This window comes from Ctenopharyngodon idella, chromosome 2 (assembly GCF_019924925.1).
Source record: "Ctenopharyngodon idella isolate HZGC_01 chromosome 2, HZGC01, whole genome shotgun sequence".
In the NCBI taxonomy this organism is placed as follows: Eukaryota; Metazoa; Chordata; class Actinopteri; order Cypriniformes; family Xenocyprididae; genus Ctenopharyngodon; species Ctenopharyngodon idella.
The window spans coordinates 40,404,644-40,428,857 of NC_067221.1; the positions used below are offsets into that span (position 1 = coordinate 40,404,644).

General features: G+C 35.2%; 1 protein-coding gene across 3 annotated transcripts in view; it reads right to left on the reverse strand.

Moving 5' to 3' along the window:
• The window catches only part of LOC127523379 (piezo-type mechanosensitive ion channel component 2), a 102,700-nt gene that overhangs the window by 27,168 nt on the left and 51,318 nt on the right, over positions 1 to 24,214 (reverse strand). For 2 of the 3 annotated variants that reach the window (XM_051914020.1, XM_051914011.1), the window contains exons 18-33: positions 21,863 to 21,895; positions 20,354 to 20,592; positions 19,264 to 19,424; positions 18,999 to 19,175; positions 18,702 to 18,821; positions 18,292 to 18,492; positions 17,590 to 17,794; positions 16,567 to 16,668; positions 15,978 to 16,143; positions 12,584 to 12,827; positions 10,599 to 10,701; positions 8,921 to 9,080; positions 8,713 to 8,802; positions 6,311 to 6,441; positions 6,010 to 6,072; positions 2,292 to 2,395 (exon numbers count right to left, since the gene is read on the reverse strand). In XM_051914020.1, coding sequence (XP_051769980.1) covers positions 2,292 to 2,395; positions 6,010 to 6,072; positions 6,311 to 6,441; positions 8,713 to 8,802; positions 8,921 to 9,080; positions 10,599 to 10,701; positions 12,584 to 12,827; positions 15,978 to 16,143; positions 16,567 to 16,668; positions 17,590 to 17,794; positions 18,292 to 18,492; positions 18,702 to 18,821; positions 18,999 to 19,175; positions 19,264 to 19,424; positions 20,354 to 20,592; positions 21,863 to 21,895 — 2,299 coding nt within the window. The remainder of the gene's footprint in view (positions 1 to 2,291; positions 2,396 to 6,009; positions 6,073 to 6,310; positions 6,442 to 8,712; positions 8,803 to 8,920; positions 9,081 to 10,598; positions 10,702 to 12,583; positions 12,828 to 15,977; positions 16,144 to 16,566; positions 16,669 to 17,589; positions 17,795 to 18,291; positions 18,493 to 18,701; positions 18,822 to 18,998; positions 19,176 to 19,263; positions 19,425 to 20,353; positions 20,593 to 21,862; positions 21,896 to 24,214) is intronic. The other variant, XM_051914029.1, reaches the window with a different exon arrangement.

Here is a 24,214-nt window from a genome sequence, read left to right on the forward strand (position 1 = left end):
GTTGTATTTTTACTGAATTTAAATGCATTAACTAATGTTAACTAATAGGACCTCATTGTAAAGGGTTACCAATTAAATTATTAAAAATAAACACAAAAAAGTGCCTTCCCAAAAAACACCACATCAAACAAAGACACAACATTCACAATGAACAACACCTCTAAATCATTTCCATTCCATGCATCCTTGAAGGAGTTCATATTTCACCATTTCATATTATTTACAATCACATTATATTTACAAACATACAGTATAACATAATGGAACAACATGGAATGGAAATCTTACAATAAAACACCATCACCAAACACAGATCAAACACAGATGACCCGTTCCCTGCGGTGGTACCTTGGCCGCCCTGATTAAACACTGCAGAACAGTTTTAGGCAGTTTAATGATTGATCTGGGTAAAGCCACGAGGGCCGAAGCAAACTTTCTGATCGCTCGCTAAGAGGAGAAAGAACCAGGAGAAAGTCACAGCATCAGTATCCTGAAACCCTTCAAACAGTTACAACACTCAAACAACAGACGAACAATTAACACAAGATTTGTAATTAAAAAGATGGATGAACTTGTGCAACAGATGCTCTGGGAATTTTCTGAGACAAATACTGTGTAATGTTGGAATTATCTTAAGAGAATGTTAGGCTATTTGATTGGGAATTGAAAGAAAAATCACAGCAATCTCATTAAAATTACTATTTAAAGGCACAATATGTAAGATGTTTGGATTAAAATATCTAAAAACCACTAGAACAATGTTATATATTTTGTTGACTTGTGTACTTGTATACATTATCTCAAATGTTTCCAAGAAATGTCCAGAGAAATAAGCAATTTTAACCAGGACACAGAGCGTGTCTGTGCGTCGCCTATCAATGACATCATAGCCGTGTTACCCTCGATTTCCCGTTTTATTTTGTAGAAACTATGGAAACACCAAAGATGCTTTAATATATTATGTGTTTTATTAGACAGGTGAGCAACTGTTTGGATACATTCATCGACAGAAAACTAATTATGTTATATAGCTCAACACAGTAAGTCTAAGTGTTTAAATCGCGTTTTCTTGATTTACCGCGAGTACCATGTTTTACCATGCCTAATATCGATCTAGCTTACTGCAGTGTGCAAGTGTCTCATAGCTGCCGCCGAGCGAATGCAAAAAGTAGCACTATAACAACTTTCAACAACTTTACCCCACATACTCATGACCGGAAGCGCCCTGCTTCATACTACAATAATGTTAATAAATCTTTATTAACAGTCCCGTCCGATTCCTTTCCACCTGCTGTAGACATGAAAACACCTTCCATAATTCCAAGAAATCAAGGCGTCATCAAGCTACGCCTTTGATTTGAATAAGCGACCTCTAGTGGTGAAAATGACATATTGTGCCTTTAATTTAGATTAAATAGAGATCAACTGGAGACTTTGAAGTCTCCTGCTTCTCATGTTTCTTCTGAGAAAAAGTCCTCAGTTATCTCATGTGTCTCCTCTAGAGTTTCAGAAGAGATCTCAACAATTTGTGAAGATATCAATGCCTGCAATCAAAAGTCAGAGAGCTCAATGTGAACTTGAACATGTCTCATAAAATGATCTGAGCTCATTCATTTTATAGCTCTGTACACTGACTGGATGACAACTATATTATTTGTGATTTTTTTTTTTTTCTAAGATGGAATTTTAGGCAAAACATCTGTGACTGCCCACATTCAAGTCCTGTCCTACAGTTTTTTCTCACTGAATATCCTTTTAAACTCTGAAAATGGTGTTTACGAACATTAATTAATCTTGACTATGTCTCCTGAGCTATAACAAAGCAACCCTAAAAAGCCTTTATCATATTTGATATGCAAATTTCTAAGGCCTCTAAATTTTCAACATGATTTGAAAAGTTGCTGAAAAACCTGTTGCACACAATCTGCTACATGTCTTCTATCGTCTTTTTATTTTTATAGCAAGTAAAAGGGCTTTTAGCATAAATGTAAAAATGTCCCCCTGTGGCTCGTGGTTCAGGTATCTTTTCCCTGTGAAATCTTTACTGAATTTTATAAAGTAAATGTAAGAATAACTTCTGTATCATTGGTAATATTTCAAGAAGAACATTTACTGTACTGAAGCAACTTCAGTTTACTTGATTATCAATGAGGAAAGTTTATTTGTCCAAGCTTTACAGGGTTAAAAATCAAGTTTCTTCATTTACACAAAAAGTTTGAATTTTGATTATAAGTTTGACTCCAGAGAAGTTCAGTCTGTTCTCCTCTACAGACCAGCAGCGGTTCACTCACCAGAAAGGCTGATCTCTTGGGTGGTTCTTCATCTTTTTTCTCATCATCTTCCTCTTCCTCTTCACTGTCAGTTTCAAACAGGTAATAATCACCACTTCTAACCACTGAGAGGAAGAGAGGAGAGCGTTTAGCGAAAACAATCATAGAAAATCAGAAAACATTTCATTTCTATATATATATATATATATATATATCTCTCTCTCAAGAATGAAAATGTTCAATATCGACTAATCAATTTCGGAAATATGAAGTTTTTCACATCAGAGCAGCTGAGAAAGTACCAATGAATCTCTTGATCAAACTTACCTGACTCTCTAAATCTGAAAACATACATTTGTAAAGCAGTACCAAAACAAAAACAATAAAACTGTAGAAGATTAAATCTTGCATATCCCATTTTATACATTTCAATAAAACAGCAATTACCATAAAATAAACCCACAAAATGTCTAGTTGGGTTAGTCATCTAAGATCTGCTGTGTCTGCAGTTTCACAGTCGCATAGAAAAACAGTAATTGGAATAAGGAAACTGCCTTGTGTCCTTGAACAGAAGAGCCACAATGGAGAGGGAGGGAAGGGGAGGATGCCGGGAAAACAATTTATTTAAGTGACAAAACCAAATACTGGCCCTATAAAGCTCTAAAAAAGACACATTTTCTATAGTGATTAGAGGGTCTCTCATTAAAAAAAAAACATACTATGGTGTTACCATGGTTTTAAAACATGGCGCAACAGTAATTCCATGGCGTTTTGGACAGGATCATGATAGTAATACTATGGTAGTCTTTGCAGTACCTTGGAGTGCATGTAAATACCATAGTATGCGAATATGGCAACCATATTCAATCATGTACCATGGTATTACCGTCTGATACCATCACTGTACCATGGTACAACCAGGCAGGTTTTCCTTAATAACAATCAGCATTTTAATCACTATACAAAACATTAATGAAGTGTGCTTCAGTATCACGCTGATAACTGAGATCAGCACATCAATGAAGACAAAGTAAATACCATCTCACCCATATCACAAACTCACAGCACACGCACAGAGCACCAAGACTATGAGTTTGAAGGCATTTCATTTGCTTTTTGATGGTTTTCTGTTCAGCACTTTCTTTGTTAAAGAGAGTTGGTTGAAGAGGATATAAGAAAAGTTAGTTCACCCAAAAATGAAAATTTACTAACCCTCCTGTCGCTCAAAAGCACACCAGATTGTTTTCTCCATGGAAATCAAAAGGAGATGTACAAGCTCTTTTACATACAACGAAAGACAATTTGCCTAAGTTTTTTAGCTGACTAAATTTGTTTTTTTTTTTTTTTTGATTGGGGCAAAGTAATCAAGACTCTGTATATTCTGCCATTCAAAAGTTTGGGGTTGGTAAGATGTTTTTTTTTTTTTTTATGTTTACGAATAGGTCTCTTATGCTCACCAAGGCTAAATTATTTGAACATAAATACAGTAAAAACAGTAATATTGTGATATATTATTACAATTTAAGACTAGAAAGTAAAGTTCGTTGGGACAAACTTTTATGTTGACTTGACAAAGCTTTGTCTTAAATTTTTATAATTTAAGACAAAGTTTCCTAGCATGTTGTTAGCATGTCTTTAGATTTTAATTGCTTACATGAATTAGCATGTTACTAGCATGTTTCAGCCATTGTTAACATTAATTAGCATGTTGCTAGTATGTTTTACCATGTCGCTAGCATGTTTTAACACACTGCTAGCATGAATTTGCTTGTTGTTAACATGTGTTAGCACTTTGCTAACATGAAATATCATGTTATTAACATGTTTTACAGCATTGCTGGCATGAATTGGCATGTTTCTAGCATGTTTTAACATGCTGCTAACATGAATAAGCATGTTTTAACATTTCTAGTATGAATTAGCATGTTGCTAGCATGTTTTAACATGCTGCTAACATGAATAAGCATGTTTTAACACATTTCTAGTATGAATTAGCATGTTGCTAACATGTTTTAACATGCTGCTAACATGAATAAGCATGTTTTAACACATTTCTAGTATGAATTAGCATGTTGCTAGCATGTTTTAGCTCTTAGCATGTTGTTAGCATGATTTTCAGCCATGCAGTTTGATATTACTGATGGTTTCAGAGACACTGTCGTTAATCTCTTTATTTCTTTTGCTTCATTAATTAGTGTTGCTTTAATTTTGTAATCAATAAAGTTTTACTTTGAGCCTGTAATCTTGGTTTGCATGTGTCCCTTGTTTTTTTGGCTTCCCTTGAGCCAAGGGTTGTAACAGCATTTTGTTAGCATGATTTAGCATGTCGCTAGCATGTTTTAACAAGCTGCTCACATGTCCTAAGCTAGTTGCTAGTTGTGTGTGTGCGTGTATATATATATATATATATATATATATATATATATATATATATGTATATAAAGAGCATTCTGCTACATAACTCCTCAAAACAGTCCATTGAGGAAAAAACAACATGAGGGTAAAAATATGATGATTGAATTTTCATTTATGGATGAATTATTCCTATAATATCAAGATGGCTCACATTGATTAATTTTTTTCTAAGTGTGAGATGAAGAAAAATCACTCTCTTTTCCACAACAGAGTTTCTGGTGGATTTTAACAAAGCAGAATGATTCTCTACTGCACGGCTCTGTTCACCTGCTCATATGGTCACATGACAAGAAGCCAGAATCATCCAGACATTCAACTTTTCTATCAGCAGCTGTATAGATCTATTTAAGGCATCAAATGGATGTCATTAATTAACTTCATCATATATCCTAAAACCTACTAAACACTATTTTGTTAGCATTTCATGAAGTAGTTAAAGTGGTTATACGGTATCATACACAACATATATAGGGTTCGCATAGATACTGTAAAATGAAATCCCAGGACTTTCAAGGACTTTTCAATAAATACTTTTCTGGATTTCAGGGATTACAATCAGAGATCTCACTTATCAAACAATATCAAACAATATATTATCTTTCAAATTCTAAAAAAAGGTAAATTAAAATTAATTAAATTAATTAATTAAAATTGAATTAAAATATAAACTAATAAAACAAAATGGTACAAATAAAGTGCAACACATGCATGGACTGTGGTAACTTTAACCACTGAAAGGATACTATGACAAAGATATCGCTTTCCTTATTCAAACTGATTTTTCTTTTCCAATGAATATATGATTGACCTGAAGAACGAAAGCTTTATCATATACTTTATATATATATATTTATATGAGCAACATCACGCTTATATCCATGCAAAATGGCTCTCTATCTATATCAGATGGGCTGTAGTGTTAATTTTGCATGAAAAGATTGTTTTATTGATAAAATTAAACACTAATTTTATATATATTATCTTTCTATAATTCAAGCACTTTTCAAGTGCCTTTTCATAAATATGGCTGTTTTCAAGGGTTTTCCGGGACCTACATTTCAAAAAGTCAAATTTAAGTACTTTAAGCACCCTGTACGAACCCTGCATATATCATGACCACTTTAAAGTATCTACCACTGGTGGTTAATGTGTACAATCAAAAACAGCCTCGGAGCCTTAAATAGATGTAGAAAAGTCTAAGGTCTGGAGGGTGTGTTTGTTGTCTTGGAGGTCTGACAGAGCCCCAGTGCAGTATGGGAATCCTCTGACTTCTGGTCAAGGACACAAGGAGCAGTGAGATCAGAGGAAGGTATGAGGAACCTACTGGACGCATGATCAACCCAAGGCCTCCACCACTGCTTTTTTTGCACCTTGTTTTTCTTTCTCTCTGCAAATGAAATGTCAGAGCATTAATGAAAGCACGTCAGAAGTGACGGTGAAATTGGAAATAAAACCATTTCCTTGTTGCTTTATGGAAAATGTCAATAATATGCAGTTGAATACATACACAACACTCATATCAGAATGCTAACTTGTTTTTCTACCGTTCTGCTGGTAAAGTTTCTAAGAGACGACACTATTTTTATCCCAATTACAGTCTCCTGCTGTCATGATCTACATCATACCATCATCATCGTTTTCATCGTTTTCGTCAGGTGGGATGAGTTTCTGCTCTTCTCCGGACACCTGAGCCATGCTGAGCATCTTCTCCTTCCCTCTCTTGAACTTCTGCTGCCGCGTCTTAATACGATCCATCCTAAGTTAATGCATTCAGTGGCGACACACTTACTGACACATAATAATAAAATCAAATAACACATGTACATTGTTGTAATATACACTACTGCTCAAAAGTTTTGGGACCGGTAAAATGTTTTTGAAAGAGGTTTTATGCTCATCAAGGCTGCATTTATTTGATCAAAAATACAATAAAAACAGAAATATTCTGAAATATTATTACTATTTCAAATATGTTTTTTCTATTTGAATATAAGTTAAAATATAATTTATTTCTATGATGCAAACCTGAATTTTCAGCATCATTACTCCAGTCTTCAGTGTCACACGATCCTTCAGAAATCATTCTAATATGCTGATTTGCTGCTCAAAAAACATTTATGATTATTATCAATGTTGAAAACTTCAAATTTTAGTGGAAACCGTGATACATTTTGTCAGGATTCTTTGATGAATACAAAGATCAGCATTTAGTTGAAACAGATAATCTTTTGAAACATTATAAATGTCTTTACTGACACTTTTGATCAAATAAATGCGTCTTTACTGAATAAATGTAGGCTATTAATTTCTTTAAAAATTAATAAATTGAGCAGTGGTGTTTCCCGATTAGAAAACAACATTAAAATGACACACAATTGGTTGGTTTGGTCCAAGAGCACTTAGTGAAGAATATTCCAAATTGCTCATGGAGAAAACGAAGTGGAGAGAAAATACTGTTGAGCTCCACTGCGGACCATTACAGGCAATTAAGTCATGTGAAACACTCAATTCAATTCACATTTATCTGTATAGCGCTTTTCACAATACATATCGTTTTAAAGCAGCTTTACAGAAAAAGCATGAGTCTACATTACAATTTAGAGTGATCTGTTATTAGAGGTGACTGTGTGAAAGCAATGTCCATTTCAGAAATGCACAGTTCAAGATAATAGAAACCATGCAGTTAGCTAACATGTATTAATTTTAGGCAGAAAGCTCGGAAGTTGTGATCATAATGATTACAATATATAGAAATAAACGCAATAGGGATGTGCACGAGTACTCGTGACAGCAAAGATCGATCATGAAAACGATGATTGCCATGACTTTTATTTAATGAAAATATATTTCATTTTTTTTAATTGGTTATTGAGGCTTTTTGGATGGTACCTGAGGTTGGAAAATGCACAGGGATGTCTATCACTTGATAAAAGTAGATGAAACTACAGTGAAGTACAAGATGTGCAGCGCAAATCTGCCACCGGTCAAAAGTTTGGAAACATTACTATTTTTAATGTTTTTGAAAGAAGCCCCTTTTGCTCATCAAGTCTGCTTTTATTTGATCAAAAATACAGAAAAAAAAAATAGTAATATTGTGAAATATTATTATAATTTAAAATAAAGGTTTTCTATTTTAATATACTTTAAAATACAATTTATTTCTGTGATTCAAAGCATAATTTTGAGCATCATTACTCCAGTCTTCAGTGTCACATGATCCTTCAGAAATGTTGAATTATCAATGTTGGAAAAAAGTTCAAAAGAACATCATATATTCAAAATAAAAATCTTTACTATCACCTTTTATCAATTTAACACATCTTTGCTGAATAAAAGCATTAATTTCTTTCAAAAAAAAAAAAAGAAAGAAAAAAAATTACTGACCCCAAACTTTTAATTGGTAGTATATATTGTTACAAAAGATTTCTATTTTAAATAAATGCTGTTCTTTTTTTTGCTTTTTATTCATCAAAAAATCCTGAAAAAGTATCACAGGTTATAAAAAATATTAAGCAGCACAACTGTTTTCAACACTGATAATAAATCAGCATATTAGAACGGATCATGTGACACTGAAGACTGGAGTAATGATGCTGAAAATTCAGCTTTGATCACAGGAATAAATTATATTTTAAAATAGAAAACAGCTGTAATAATATTTCACAATATGACTGTTTTTTCTGTATTTTTGATCAAATAAATGCTGGGTTGAGCATAAGAGACTTCTTTCAAAAACTTCTTTCATTAAAAATAGCAATGGAAAAAAAAAAAAAAAACTCATGCAGCTATTCCTTTTAGATGTTTCTTTTTCGAACAAATTGATGCATTATTGATAATCTAGTGTTGAACATAATAACAGTGTTTTTATTAAAATATTTTCATTATGGCTATGACGGACACACCATGCCCCTGAGTACTCAAGTACTCGTTTTTGAGACCTATCAGTACTCAAAATAAAAAAACTGACAAAAATGCCCATCCCTAAAACACAAAGATCATGGAACATTAATGAAAGGATGTTTCTCACTGTCTCTTAAGCTGCTCCATGGATCTCTTCTCCTCCTCGAGACGAGCTCTCACGGCCTTTATGATGCTGGCCTGGAACAACTCAGCTCCTCTGACAGACAGACAGACAGCAACACTCAACTATACTGTACTTACATTTACACTTATGACTTACATTTATGTAACAGCTGCAGATACAAAATTAAACCTCAAACAAAAACACGTAATACCGAGATGCGAGAATCTGTCCGGCGCGGATGTCTGCGACCACATGCAGGAAGTAGTAGCTCATGAAGACACGTCTCTGCAGCAGGAGGAACGTAAAGCAGATACTGTCCCAGATGATCCCGGCCTCATCCTGCGGCAGCGCACATTCAGCTGTAGACGGAACTGAAGACACACAAAACACATATAAAGCCATTAGAGCAGTGTTTCCAAACCAGTGCACATGTTGGACATCTCTCTTATCCGACCCATCCATTTCAGACCTTGGAGTCTCTAGTAATGAGCCGATGAATTGAATTGGCTGTGTTTGATTAGGAAGAGTTTGAAAATGTGCCTCCAGGAACAGGGTTGGGAAACACCGCATTTGAATAATGTAATGTTGTTTTTCAGTTATGAGTGAATGTTGCATGTTGCTATGCAAATAAGCATTTAATAATAAGCAGTTCAATCATAAGCAGTACATTTTATGTCACATTGAAAAATATTTGTAATCAACAGTTTGTGGACACCACCTTGGCTCATTAGCGCAATGCATTTCTGGGATTGCCTTTGTTGCGAAGGATATATGCTATGGTGAAAAGCATATATGTGACCCTGGACCACAAAAGCAGTCATAAGTCGCACGGGTATATTTGTAGCAATAGCCAACAATACATTGTATGGGTTAAAATTATCGATTTTTCTTTTATGCCAAAAATCATTAGGATATTAAGTAAAGATCATGTTCCATGAAGATATTTGTAAATTTCCTACCGTAAATATATCAAAAATGTATTTTTGTGATTGGGTATGCATTGCTAAGGACTTCATTTGGACAACTTTAAAGGCGATTTTCTCAATATTTTGATTTTTTTGCACCCTCAGATTCCAGATTTTCAAATAGTTGTATCTCGACCAAATATTGTCCTATCCTAACAAACCATTCAAATAATCAATGGAAAGCTTATTTATTCAGCTTTCAGAAGATGAATTGACCCTTATGACTGGTTTTGTGGTCCAGGGTCACATATGGAAGAATTTGCTGTCTTGATAACACTTCACAAAAAGGGTCACATTAGTTACCATTAGTTAATGCACTCACTAACTTTAACAATGAGCAATACATGTTACAATATTTATTAATCTTTGTTAACAGTTGATAATTCAAATTACAGCTGTTGATTGTTCATGTTAGCTCAGGTTCATTAAATAATATTAGCAGATACAACTTTTGATTTTAAAAAAATGTATTAGTAAATGTTTAATTTAACACTGACTAAGATTAATAAATGCTTCCGAAGAATTTTTCATTGCTAGTTCATGTTAACTAATCTTAACAAAAGTGTTACTGCTGTCTTCGAAGGCACACAAATAGGCGGTCTACTTCTGCAAAAGTTTGTACACTGTACAATTATTTTCATGATTTGTTATCACAACTTTTTTTTCTTTAGTCAAATCAACTTAGATAATAAATGTGGTTCAGATAACATAATATTTTGAGTTTCTGTTGAATAAAAAAAAACAATTAATTTCAATTAACTCAAAATTTTAAGGCAACCAGGTAACTTACTTTTTTAAGTTAAACCAACAATACTTTTTTACAGTGTAGGCAGTTTGTAGGCTGCTCGCTATATCTGATGTAGCAAAGGTTAGAAACCCAAAATTTTGTCCAACTGCAACCCACTTGCTCCTGTTGTTCCTTACCTTGTGTAGCTTTGTATTCTTTTATGGTGCAGGCAAGACTGAACAGATGAATTAACCAGCAGCTCTTCGGCACCAAAGATTTGATAAAACCACACGCCAAAATCTGTGTAAAAATTCAACACCAGAAAAATACACAACAATGCACTTATAATTTGCAATTCTCATCTATTCATTTCTTGATTCACATATTTTCTCTGTTTATGCATGTATTAGCCCCTTAAAAGATTAAAATAATTAATCACGAGAAATCTCATGTTTTTGGTAGTTAAATATTTAATTTGCTGAAATTTGCCTCTAAATATGTTTATTGCTTTCAAAAATGCAGTGCATTCAATTTTAAAGAATATGATTACTTATTGAAAAATAAACCAAAAAATAAAATAAAATAAATAAAACAAAACAAAACAAAATAAATAAAATGTTTTAGATGTCATCTGTGAAGTGCCAAATTACTCAAAATAAAATTTAAATTAATAATTAAATACATAAATAAATTGTTAATAAAATATAAAATAATTTCACTTTTATTTGTTTGCACTCATTTTTAGCATTATTTTTGGATTGTTTTTTTTTTTTTTTTACTTAAGCTTGTGCCATTTCATTTTGAGGGTTATGACGGTTGTGACGGGAAGTCCAATTCCTTTTCACAATCTGGTTCTTTCAGACTGTTCGTTTCAATTAGAGATGCACCGATGTATCGGCCAACAGTTGGTATCGGCCAATAAAAGCTATTATCACTATCAGCCATCGGCCGATTGTTTAAAAACTGCCAACGATCAGGGCCGATTATATCCTGTCAATCAAAAGGGTGCGGGAAAACGTGTTCAGACTGCAACACATACATACTGTGTGTGAAGAAAATCACTCTTGTGTTGAATTTTAATGCATTAACAGTTTAAAAATAGTGACATTAAAGCAGGCTCTTTTTGACCCTATGAATCTCCCAGTTCAAGCCAGGGTTGCCAGGTTTGCGCCTCCCATTCAATAATCGCAAAAAGCTTTGTGCTTTGTTACTTCTGATAAAAATAAAAGTTTCAGTTTTCAAATTTTGTCCATTTTATCATGAAATTCAAACAATAAATGGCATTTTGACGCTCTTAAATGTGACGTGTCAGATCGCTGTAATGCTTCAGTTCAGGCAGAGCGCGAGTCTTTTCTTTCTCTTCAATACAAGTTATATCTCGAAAAACATGCATGAACATCAAAAGTATGTTGAAAGATATAGTACAACTTACCGCAATGTCTTATGTAATCACTTTATTTGTGTTTACACCGCGGAAAGACGTCAATAAAACAGCTTGTGAACAATATGTCACATCATGTTACATTTACCTCAGGAATGTTTTCCAATGTTCACAGTTCCTTAGTTAGCTATAATAAAAAACACTAGAGAGGAGCTCATTTACTGTTAATTATATGTTTGTGTAAATTTGCCATTAAGACAACAAGTGCTTATGAAAGCTACCTTATGTTATACTAAGTTTTATACAAACATTTCAGTTTTTATTTAAATGTAATTATTATATCTCAAAATAAACAGCAGCTGAATGTAATACCTCTGTTGTAACCTCTAATATTGTAGTGTACCAAATGAGAAGGTTCCCTGTATAGTATGCAATATTATTTGGGAGAGATTTTTTTTTTCTTAAGAAAAACCAAACTATTGGTATCGGCCGATATCATTCTGAATAATCGGCTATCGGTATCGACAGAGAAATTTAGTATCGGTGCATCTCTAGTTTCAATGAACCGATTCACTAGTTTGTTTATGTAATCACGCAATGACATCACGTATACGTAATTCTTTTATTAAAGAACCCAATAATGATGTGAAATGTGGATATTTGACATGTCTAAAGCATATAAAGTGAATAACTAGCACATTAAAATACAAAATAAATAGATAAAATATTCTCATAACTTACTATGAAGAGTTTGAAAACAGAAAATGTATACATTTCTATAAAGTATCAGATTGCACTCACAGCAAAGACGTTCTTCATTGTGATGACGAAAACGTTGTAAGCTATAAGGAAGTCCCAGTAACGGAGGATCTTCTTTATTGGCTTGAGTAAGAGATCGCCCCCAAAGAGCAGGAAGTAAAAACACGCCACTAGGTAACCCATGCAGAAGATGCTGATCCGAGTCGTGCCCGTGATGAAGATGATGGTCAGGACGAACCAGAACAGGTAGCTAAACATGATCACCTTCAGCATGTCCAGGTATGACCTGAGAGAAAGAAAGTAATGTTAACAGCAAAGTAATGTGTAAATGATGTTTGACTGACTATTATGCGAGATTAGTGCATTCAGTAATATGCCAAAAGTGCTCATACAGCTTACTATAGTGGAAATCTGCATGCATTTTGGGGTAATATTTATATGCATTATGAATGAATTGTGTTCATTCGAATAGAATAATGTTTTGGAAGGGCCACAGAGCCATAATACAGTTTGTAAACTTGGTAACACTTTATTTTAGGGTCTTTTAACTAGTTGCTTATTAGCATGCATATTACTAGAATATTGGCTGTTTATTAGTAATTATTAAGCACATATTAATGCCTTATTCTGCACGACCTTATTCCACATTCTTAATCCTACCCAATACCTAAACTACCTTACTAACTATTAATAAGCATTAAATTAGGAGTTTATTGAGTGAAAAGTCGTAGTTAATAGTGAATACATGTTCCCTATTCTAAAGTGTTACCGTAAACTTTTATAAATGTCTCTAGATATTAAACTAGCAGAGGAGAATGAATTTTAACAACAACAAAAAAAATTACATTGTTACTAAAAACATTATTTCATATAATAATTAAAAATAAATAAAATAAAATAAAATGCTTTAAATGTAATTAATGACTCCTAAGATAATGTGTTGACTGTGGCAATCCCAATATCTTTCTGCATTATGGTTGAAAATAAAATAGAACTAAAATAAAAAATGTAAAACATTAAAAAAAAAAAAAACCCATTGTGATAAGTTAATAAACTAGCAAACCAGAAAGTATTTTAACAGTGAAAAAAATGACACTTTAATTTCAAGTGTACTCTGGAAGTATGCAAGTGGGGATTTGGGGAAAATAAAATAAAATAATAAAATAAAATAAAATAAACAAATGCTTTAAAATAAATATGCTTTAAATGTAATTAATGACTCCTAAGATAATGTGTTGACTGTGGCAATCCAAATATATTTCTGCATTATGGTTGAAAATAAAATAGAACTAAAATAAAAAAATGTAAAACATTAAAAAAAAAAAAAAAAAAAAAAAAAAAAAAACATTGTGATAAGTTAATAAACTAGCAAACCAGAAAGTATTCTAACAGTGAAAAAAAAAAAAAAATGGCACTTTAATTTTAAGTGTACTCTGGAAGTATGCAAATGGGGTTTTGAGGAAAATAAAATAAAACAAAATAATAAAATAAAATAAAATAAAAATGCTTTAAATGCAATTAATGACTCCTAAGATAATGTGTTGACTGTGGCAATCCGAATTTCTTTCTGCATTATGCAAATCCATTGTGATAAGTTAATTAACTAGCAGAGTAGAAAGTATTTTACCAGCAAAAAAAAAAAGAAAGAAAGAAAAAAAAAAAAAAAATGACACTTTAATTTTAAGTGCACTATGGAAGCATGCAAACGGGATTGCAGCCATCATTTATTTAAATGAGATGATGTCACAACCGGTTATGCTTCATTTCCTATATAATATCAGACATCCTGACAGCCATAATCATAATGAGCAGATCGATACCCCAAACAATTCCTTCACATGTATATGGATGTGCCGCACACTAAAAGCTTGCACATGTCTTGGTATGCACTTTAGACCCGCCACTCCAAAGGTTAAAGCACATCCTCCTGGCTTCACAGGCTGTTTGTAGACACTGGATGTTGTGTTCAGCCACAGGCCTGTACTAAGAGCTTTGATGAAAAGCTGAGATGTTGTGATATGGACCTGCATTGATGGACCACAACAAGAAGATGCTTCCTCCACTAAAATCAATCACCTTGTAGAAAAAAGATCAGTCCATACTTAAAAGCTACTTATTGGGTTAGAGCTCAGAGAGAGAGAGTGTGTGATGGTGCGTTATGGATTTTTCCCTTCCCTGCAATATGATCCATGGAAATTCTTGGAAAGTGAGAGAAAGAGGATCACGTAGAGTGACTGACAAGCAAAGACCTGAATAAACTGCTATCATCTATCTATCCATCTATCTATCCATCCATCCATCATTCTATCTATCTATCTGAAAGAGAACATTTTAATGTGCCAAGTTGTATTTGATATTCATATCAAAAGCCAAAAACACTCAGATAACCTAAATCTTATAATAATAATAAAGTTCAAAACTAATTTAGTATATAATACTAATACTAATAATACAATAATGATTATAATAAAAAAGAATACAGTTTGAAACACTAACTAAATTTAATATATAATGGTAATACATAATATCAGTCCGAAAAAAAATAATAAAGATACAGTTTGAAAGTAACAAATATATATTTATTATTATTATTATTAATTAAAATGATAATATTATACATCATTTAATATATAATAGTAATAAATAACATTAACACATAAAAATAATAGATATAGTTTGAAAGTAACACATTTTAATATATAATATTAATAATTGTTATTATTAATAATAATTGGTGCTGTCAAACGATTAATCGCATCCAAAAAGTTTGTTACATAATATATGTGTGTGTACTGTGTATATTTATTATGTATATATAAATATACACACACATACAGGTATTTAAGAAATATTTACATGTATACATGTATATTTATATATTATATATATATATATATAAATATAAATATTGTATATATAAATATAATATATTTTTGTTAATTATATACATGCATGTGTGTGTATTTATATAGGCATAATAAATATACACAGTACACACACACACATATATTATGTAAACACAAACTTTTATTTCGGATGCGATTAATCGTTTGACAGCACTAATAATAATACTATTAATCATCACCAGCATTGTTATCGGTAATGTAGGGAAAATATTCAAAGCAATGCAAACCTCTCTGTTATATAATTAGAAACCAATAATATCATTTACATGGCTATTTATTGTTGTGGCATATACATTCATTTACATATCTATTTTATGTTGTGGCATATAAAACTCATATTTCTTCCAAAATAAACTGTTCAGATAATGGTATAAGTACAGTTTTTAAGTATGCATCTGTGCATGCTCTTTGAGTTACTGTGATATTACCCATAACCCTTAGTAGTTTGCAACAATTCTCTGATAACATATTAGAAAAGCAGTGAAATGCATTAAGGTTGTATGTTATGCATATTGCAGTGCATACTGTACCTGCAGTGAATGAAGTCTGGTACTGGATTGTGAACACTGAACGATGCAGCGTCCAGGTCTCTGCAGATCTCCACGTTATCTCCCGCCATCAGACGAACGGCCGCTTTGTTTTCTTCGTCAAACACCTGTCTCTGCAGCGACGCACACAGCAGCAGCATGAAATCATCTACATCAGAGAGACAAGGGAGAGAGTAGACAAATTTAAGGGTGGACATGGAGGACAGTGAGGCTGATGGTATTTTTGCATGTCTACTGACAGCCGATACTTTATTTAATCCTTTTTTTTTTTTTACATTTATTTCTTTGGTTTTGTCTGTCAGACACTGCAAACACTGTGATTCGCTGTGGTCTGTTATTGCGGTATTATCGAAATAGAAATGTGGGTCAGAATAACTTGGACCAAAATGGACCATATCTTACTCTGCCGGTCAAAAGTCTGACCCTGCGAGTCTAAGAGGATTGATTTAGATTGATCGCCATTTCATGTTTACATGTCCTTCTAGGAAGCAAAACACAACAGTGAAACCTCAAATGTTAAAAGGCAACACACATAAACATTAATGCTGAATATTTCTGAGGCAGAACTCACAGGCGAGGAACATGGAGTTGGGTTGAGTGTGGAAATCAGGGAGGTAAAGCCATTTAATGACATTAGAATCCGTTGTGCTGTTGGGAAACCTCCAGGGATAATCTAGAAAGACACAGAGAAGTTTAAGAATTACACATCACTGGAAACAGATAACACAAGGAAAATTTTTTTTTAAACTCATATAAACACACGGTGAAGAGAAAGAGGAAGACGTTTCTCGGCTGAATAAAGCAAACCAGTGTCTCGCTAGTAAAGTTTTGATGGATGAAGATTGCAATCAAGGTAAAGGCGATTGCGGTGACTTACAGTAATCATACAGTAAGCACGCGTGAGTCCGTTATATTGACGTGCAAACAAACCATGTATGTGCACTCTCAACGCACTCATCGCACATTGTATTTATGCTTAATGTCACGATAAGTGTGCGACTAACTGCAATTAAGTGTGAGATTAATCGCGATTAAAAATTTTAATCTATTGACAGCCCTAATAAAAACGTTATTTTATCATGTTGATTCTATGTTAGGTGAGCAGGCGGATATTCGCTGTTTTTCGGGATGCTTCAGCAGTACAAATGCACTGAAGTATTTCTCACCAGGGTTATTGTAGTTAACTAAATCTAAACCCATGAAACCATGATACTTGAAATAACTAAAACTGAAATAAAAATGTAATAAAAAAAAAAAAACTTTATTACTCATGCCAGGCAAGTAGTTGGCACAGAGATGGTATCGTTTTCGAAAACTTGCTCTTTGAAACCCGTTTTCAAAAGATTTCCTTTTCAGGCCCCCAAAACGGCATTGTCATGGAAATAAACGGCCAAAACGTTGAAGTTGAAAACAGTGTTGTGTAAACAGCCCCTTAAACAATTACAATAACAGGATCAATATCAAACTGAATTGGAATATGTGCTTAATCCCAAAATGCTGCAGCAAAACTCTTACTGTATATAGCTGAGATTAGTGTCCTATAAACTAAGTACCTGTTAAATAAACATGTTTGAAAAGGCGTACAGCAACACACCTTTACAAGCAGCCGGTGGGATTCCAATGCAAATTAAATACTGGAAGGTGATCATGCAGGACAGGAAGCAGCAGTATTTGGGCCATATCTCGGCGATGGCTTTCCTCCGACGTCTGTACATCACCACAGCCAGAGCGAATCCATGCAGCATGGAGTAGAAATCCATCCGCTGACCCATCACATTGATCACCAACAGGAAACACACCTGATACATTCAGAGAATAAATGGAGTATGGAATGAGAAACATCCATCAAATAATTGACAGACAGACAGAATGATAGCCATAATATATAGATAGAACGATAAAAAGATAGAAATGAACGAACGATAGACAGACAGAATGATAGACAGAACAATATATAGAATGATAGACAGAACAAATGACAGACAGATCAAATGATAGATATAGATAGACAGACAGACAGAACGAACGACAGAATGAACGACAGACAGACCGAATGATAGACAGACAAGCAGGCCGAACGATAGATAGATAGATACAACAGACAGACAGAAAGAACAGACAGAACAAACGACAGACAGAACGAACGAAGGACAGAACGAACGAAAGTCAGACAGAACGAACGAACAACAGACAGAGACAGACAAAGCGAACAACAGACAGAACAAACGACAGACAGACAGACAGAATGAACGAACGAACGAACGAACGACAGACCGACAGACAGACAGACATGTACCTCTAAACCAAACTTGTAGAAGAAATAGTTTATAAAGTATTTGGCACAATTGATGATTCCGTTGTCGAGGTGTTGTCGGGTGATATCGTGAAAGATGGTTCGAGATGGAGGAGGAGAAAGTTTGTTTCTCAGACGGAAAAACTCCTGATGTCTGTAAATGGTGACCTCGAATGCCAAGATGGCCAACATCAACAAGTTATTCTGGGAAAAGAGCAAGATGGTGATGGATGAATGATTTGTGTGATTTTCTAGCAATAAACAGAGACTGTAAACTGTAATAAAATTAAATACTCCATAATGGGTAAAAGGATTGTACATTTAGTCTAAATGAAGCTAGTGCTCAGTAGGAACCGTATGTTGTTTTAAAGTCATATTTCTTGAAAATGTGGTTTGATCGTGTGTCTCCTCACCCTCAGGTAAACCAGTACAGGATCAGACTTATCCAGGCCGACCCATTTGGCAGGATCCACAGGTCCCCGGTACAGTAGGGAGTCATTCATGTATTTTTCGTTCTCTGTGTAGTTGTCGGGCTACAGAAAGCACATTCACATGATTAAACACACGAAACAGCAAATCTACTCCTCCACTAAAGAGAAACTCCATTTGGATGGGATCTAAATGACAAGTATTTTATATTAATGACTTTATCTGAAACCAAATCCCAACTGAATATTGACAAACACATATGATGAGTTAAAGAAACCCACCATAGTACAATTGCTTGAGTAGTTTTGGGGTTTGATGGTCTTTAGCTGGTAAAACATCTTGCAGACGATGATAACACACGTCCATACGGTGCAGACGCTAGATGCAAGAACTCGATACTGCTTATATGGCAGCGCAAACACCCATGAGATCAAAAACACATAGTTCAGAAGTGAAACCTACAACAGACACATGAGAAACAGAAACACCTTCAGATTATTGTGCAATATTGATGTTTGCATTTAGAAGAGTGGGCGGTGCTTCTACCTCTTTGATGGACAGCAGGATGATGTAGGTGGAGACGATCTTTATGATGTGCATCTCGAGCAGCCACCAGATGAAGAGCTTCAGCTTATGGAAGTACTCCAGGAACTTGAGGAACAGGACCGTGAGCCGGTCCAACACCAAGTGCCATTTATTCTTAAGGTCTGAAACAGAAGTGAGGAGAGATCGGACTTGTTTACATGTCATGAACAATGTAAGGCAGTTTAAACCAGATTAGAGTGTATAACTTAAAGAACAGAGTAAAGTCAAATAAAATACTTGAACTAAACGCAGACCAAATCTGAGACAGAATACTGATAAAACGAGAGTAACTTTAATGCTGCCTTCAAGTGAACAGACATGCATAAATGCACTTTAAATAAAATACAAAGCCTCTTTTCAACTCTGCTCATCTTTTATCGTCTAAGGACTAACAACAGAATGTGAGCAGAACTATCTGGCAGTTTCATGCTTTAGGAGGTTTTAATCCAATTTACTATAATGCACCCTTAACTGCTTTTACAATGCTGTACTACACAATGTGTGTGTGTGTGTGTGTGTGTGTGTGTGTGTGTGTTTGTGACATATCAGGACACAAATTTGTATAATGACATAGGTATTACAAGGAGAGCGTGACTTATGAGGACATTCCCTGATGTCCCCATTTTTCAAAAGGCTTATAAATCGTACAGAATGAGTTTTTTTGAGAAAGTAAAAATGTGCAGTTTCCTGTGATTTAGGGGTAGGGGTAGTGTAGGGCGATAGAATATACAGTTTGTACAGTATAAAAGCTATTACGCCTATGGAATGTCCCTACAATTCACAAAAACGAACGTGTGTGTGTGTCTGGTGTTATACAAAGCTTATTGAAAAATAAAATAAAATGAAATAAAATAATAAAGGCACTATATGGAACATGGAAAATATAGAAAAGATGACAAGTTGTATATAAATGTGTAAACTACACTAGACCACAGCAAGATGAAATCCATAAAGCACCATCTAAGAAGTGTACAGAAGTGTATAGAAAAGAAAAAAAGCTGTAATGAAATGACTAGACTAGACTACCCAATAATAGACTAGAGCGCAGTACCTGAACTCTGTTCTGATGGCAGTTCAGGATCTGTGGCGGCACTGATCTGCTGAATATCCTCCTGACTGGACAGATGAGTTGAATGGATGGATAAAGACTCTTTCTTCTTCTCCTCTTCCACACAGTCCACGACCAGCACCTCATTCATGGACTCCTTCTCCTTCTCCTCCTTCAGCAGTGGCTCTGGAGACGTGCTCATCATCGTCAGATCGGCCAGACTCCCATCTGGATGAGCCAGTCTGGAGATCAGGAAAATTTCATTACGAGAGAAAGACACAAACTGTCTCACCTATTCATACGTGTGACATATGAGTGATTCTTTCATTAGAGGCGCTTTTGACTTCCTAAAAGCTTGAAAAATGAAACTAAATTATGCATCATCCAAGTTAAAACATTACATGTCCTGAAAATAAAGATCTGATTGAAGCCTTCCTCAATCAAGATTTTCATTTTTTCACTTTGACAAAATAGTTGGATTTGCAGGATAATACAACAAGTTTGCTGCAAATTTACTTTGAATTTGTACAAATAAATGTATTGTTGCTTAATTAAAAATTCTTAAATACTAACCAATTTGGTCATGATACCAGGTGAAGATTAATAAAATGAATCATTTTTGCTTTTTAAACTACAGTATCTGCTTCTCATTTCCATCATAACCAAACATAAACTCTTTTTTTAAATGTAATTGTTTTTTAAAATGCTTGGCAAGACAGTAAATGACTATTTACTAGCGATTATATGATAAATTATTGTTATGAAAACAGATTGTACTGAAATATCCAATTTATTTATTCGTTCATTCATTCGTTCATTCATTCATTCGTTCGTTCATTCATTCAATCATTCATTTGTTAGTTCTTCAGAAAATGTGCAAAAAATTTTTCTTGTGAGATATTGTAATGTCTGATTATGGAACAGGAACAAACTAAACAAATTCTGGCAAAATAAACATTTTGACACTTATAAAAATAAATAAATAAATAAATAAATAAATAGAGGACCTCAGTGAAACTAGAATTAATTATAAATATTGTTTTATTATTTTACTTTAAATCATTTTTTCTTTAAATTCATCCTAGCAGACAGAAAAGTTCCTCTAATTGATGAATCACTCATACTTTCTCTAAACTTAGATCACATGCTGATCAAGTTAGCTTAGTTTGGGTTATAAAACGATTCCAGTTAATTAAATGTTAGTGCCTTCTAAACGGCATAAACCTTGGATTCCACAGGCAGGGTTTGGGTGGAAATCATGGATGCCGTGTGCATTAGATCTGTAAGGAACAAGCCGGATTGCATTACAGTGTCAGGGCCTTTGTTTAAAGAAGCAATGCATGTGTCTGCCATACGTGAATCATGTGACCATAAAACCAAACAAAAACAAACAAATATTTTAGCAGTCAGACTTTAGTGCCTCTTCCAAATGGTCTCGCTGCTCTGAAGGGTTTAATCGCTTGCATGATGAGGTTTCATGTTTAAGCTTTACCTTGTTTATACCACACTTACTTGCTCTGAGGAGAAGATATTTTTTGCTTGAGGCTGTTGAAGTAATTTACAAAATGGAAATATACGAAATCAAAGCAAGAAAAGTTTCACATGTAGAACAGTCAACACTCAACATTACTGTAAGTTAGATGAGGTGAGATAGAGAAAGAGGGACAGATTTTGAGATGCTTCGAAGAAGAGAGGCCCGTGCATTTCGGAGACATGCTGAGGAGATGTTAGAGTTGGAGACTGTCATGGGTGAGAAGGACTAATCGTCAGGATATAAAGCTGACGTCAAGGGGCTCAGTAGGACTTTCTGGGATGCATTTGAGCAGGCAGAGGTTTAAAGTCAACATGAAACCAAAACCGTCCCTATTTAGCATTTTAATACGTGTTCCTGGTCATAAAGGTTATTCGAAAACAAACTATCAAAAATACTATAATAACCTTCCACGCCTCTGAAACGACGTTCCTTATAGGCCACTAGGGATGCACCGAGACAAAACTTCTGCGCCAATATCCAACGTCTGCCAATAACTGTTGTTTTTTGCAGTGTATGCAAATGCTCTATAGAGAATCCTCTCATTTGGTACATTACTATAATATATTTAATAAAGCTATTATATTCAACTGCTATTTATTTTCAGATATAATACTCGTACTCAAATAAAAACTGAGTTATATACATTTCAGTGGCACATAAGTTAGGTTTTACCAATTCATTATGACAGGTTTATTTAAACACATAATTAAGCTTATCTCTAGTGTTTCTTTATAGCTACAGTACGTTTGGATTATGTATATGTACTTAATGTCGTTAAGTTTAGTGAGTGTTGCTACCTGTTTCTCTGTATTCAATGGAGTAATTTGGATTAAAAGACTGTTTTCTTTGTTAATTCATCTTTGCGAGTATTCTTGGGCAACGTTCCATGACAGAAGACACGTGACATTTTGCAACATTTTCTTTTCATTCTTTTTTTTCCCCCTCAATCACCATGGACCTTCCTGCAGTCCAGTTATTGTGCCTGGAGCAGAGGGAATTCATCGAACTGGTGAACCTGACACACTACCCAGACCGCTCGCTCTGCGTGTTTTACATCTCGAGCCTTAGTGAGCGGTCCTGTGCAAACCTGCCAGGGAGCGGTCCTCAACAAGATTTTGTCGCATGTTTGGAGTGGGTGCTACAACAACAACTCAGCATTCACCATCGGCCTCGCAGAGCCTACCAGCACCTCTTCACCTACCCCAGTGCCCAGTCAGCCAACACCCAGCTAGACGGAGCTACAGCCTGATTCCACCACAGAAACCTGTGCCTGCCGTGGAGAAAGAGCCAGTGAGCCCTGCTGAGCTGGGATCCAATCCAGAGCCTGAGCCCAATATAATGTCTGACCAGGTGTGTGAGTCAGCAACAATGCCTGTCGCCGAAGGAGTACTTATGGTGTTTGAGGGCATGAATGGATGCCCCACCCACACTCCTGCCATTGCATGTAAGGTGAATATGGACTATGGGGACTTTTTAGAGGAGGACTTAATAGACTGGTTTACGGAGGCTATGACAGAAAATTACCCTATTTCATTGACAATACCCAGTCCAAACATCCCTGTATCTCCAGTACTACCTGTATCTCCAACACCCCCTTTATCAGTATTTTAGTATTGCCCACCCCAGTCTCCCTCTCCCACCTCCTCTATTTAACCCGAAAATTTAATCAGCCCTTATTCCTCTGGTCCCTGTCTGCCCCTCAGCACATCCTCAGCTGTTTCCCAGCAGGACTGCTGATTCCCCTCGGGTCTTCCAGTCCCCAGCATCGCCTTGGCCTCCAGCCACAGAGCCCGAGACTCCACCTCGGCCCACCGACTCATCGGCTCCACCTTGGTTCAATGCTCCCTTAGCTCCACCCTGGCCTGTCATCCCACCAGCTCTGCCTTGGTCAGACATCACTCTGGTTCCACCTCAGGATTACTGGTTGCCGGCCGCACCTCTGCCTTCTCTCTGGCTCCATCATTGTCCTTGGTCGCACTGGCTCCGCAGCGGTCTTCCGGATCCCCATCTGCGCCTCGTTCCAATGAGCTGTCAGCTCCGCCTTGGCCCCCCGGACCTTCGGTGTCACCCTGGATCCGTGTCTCCTCGGCTCCGTCTGGGTCTCCATCATGGCTGACTTTGTCTCAGGAGTTCGTACCCCTGGTTAAATCTTCCAAGTTTCCACCATGGCCCCTCCCTCCCATGACTCCACCCTGGAACTGCATGCTGACTGTGGTCTGGGTATACATCTGGCTTCCCCCTGGCTCCTCCCACCCTCCACTCCCCCATGGACTTTTGTTTTGCCCCTCTTCTGTTCCCTGCCCTCCTCCAGAAAACCCACTGTTGGACCC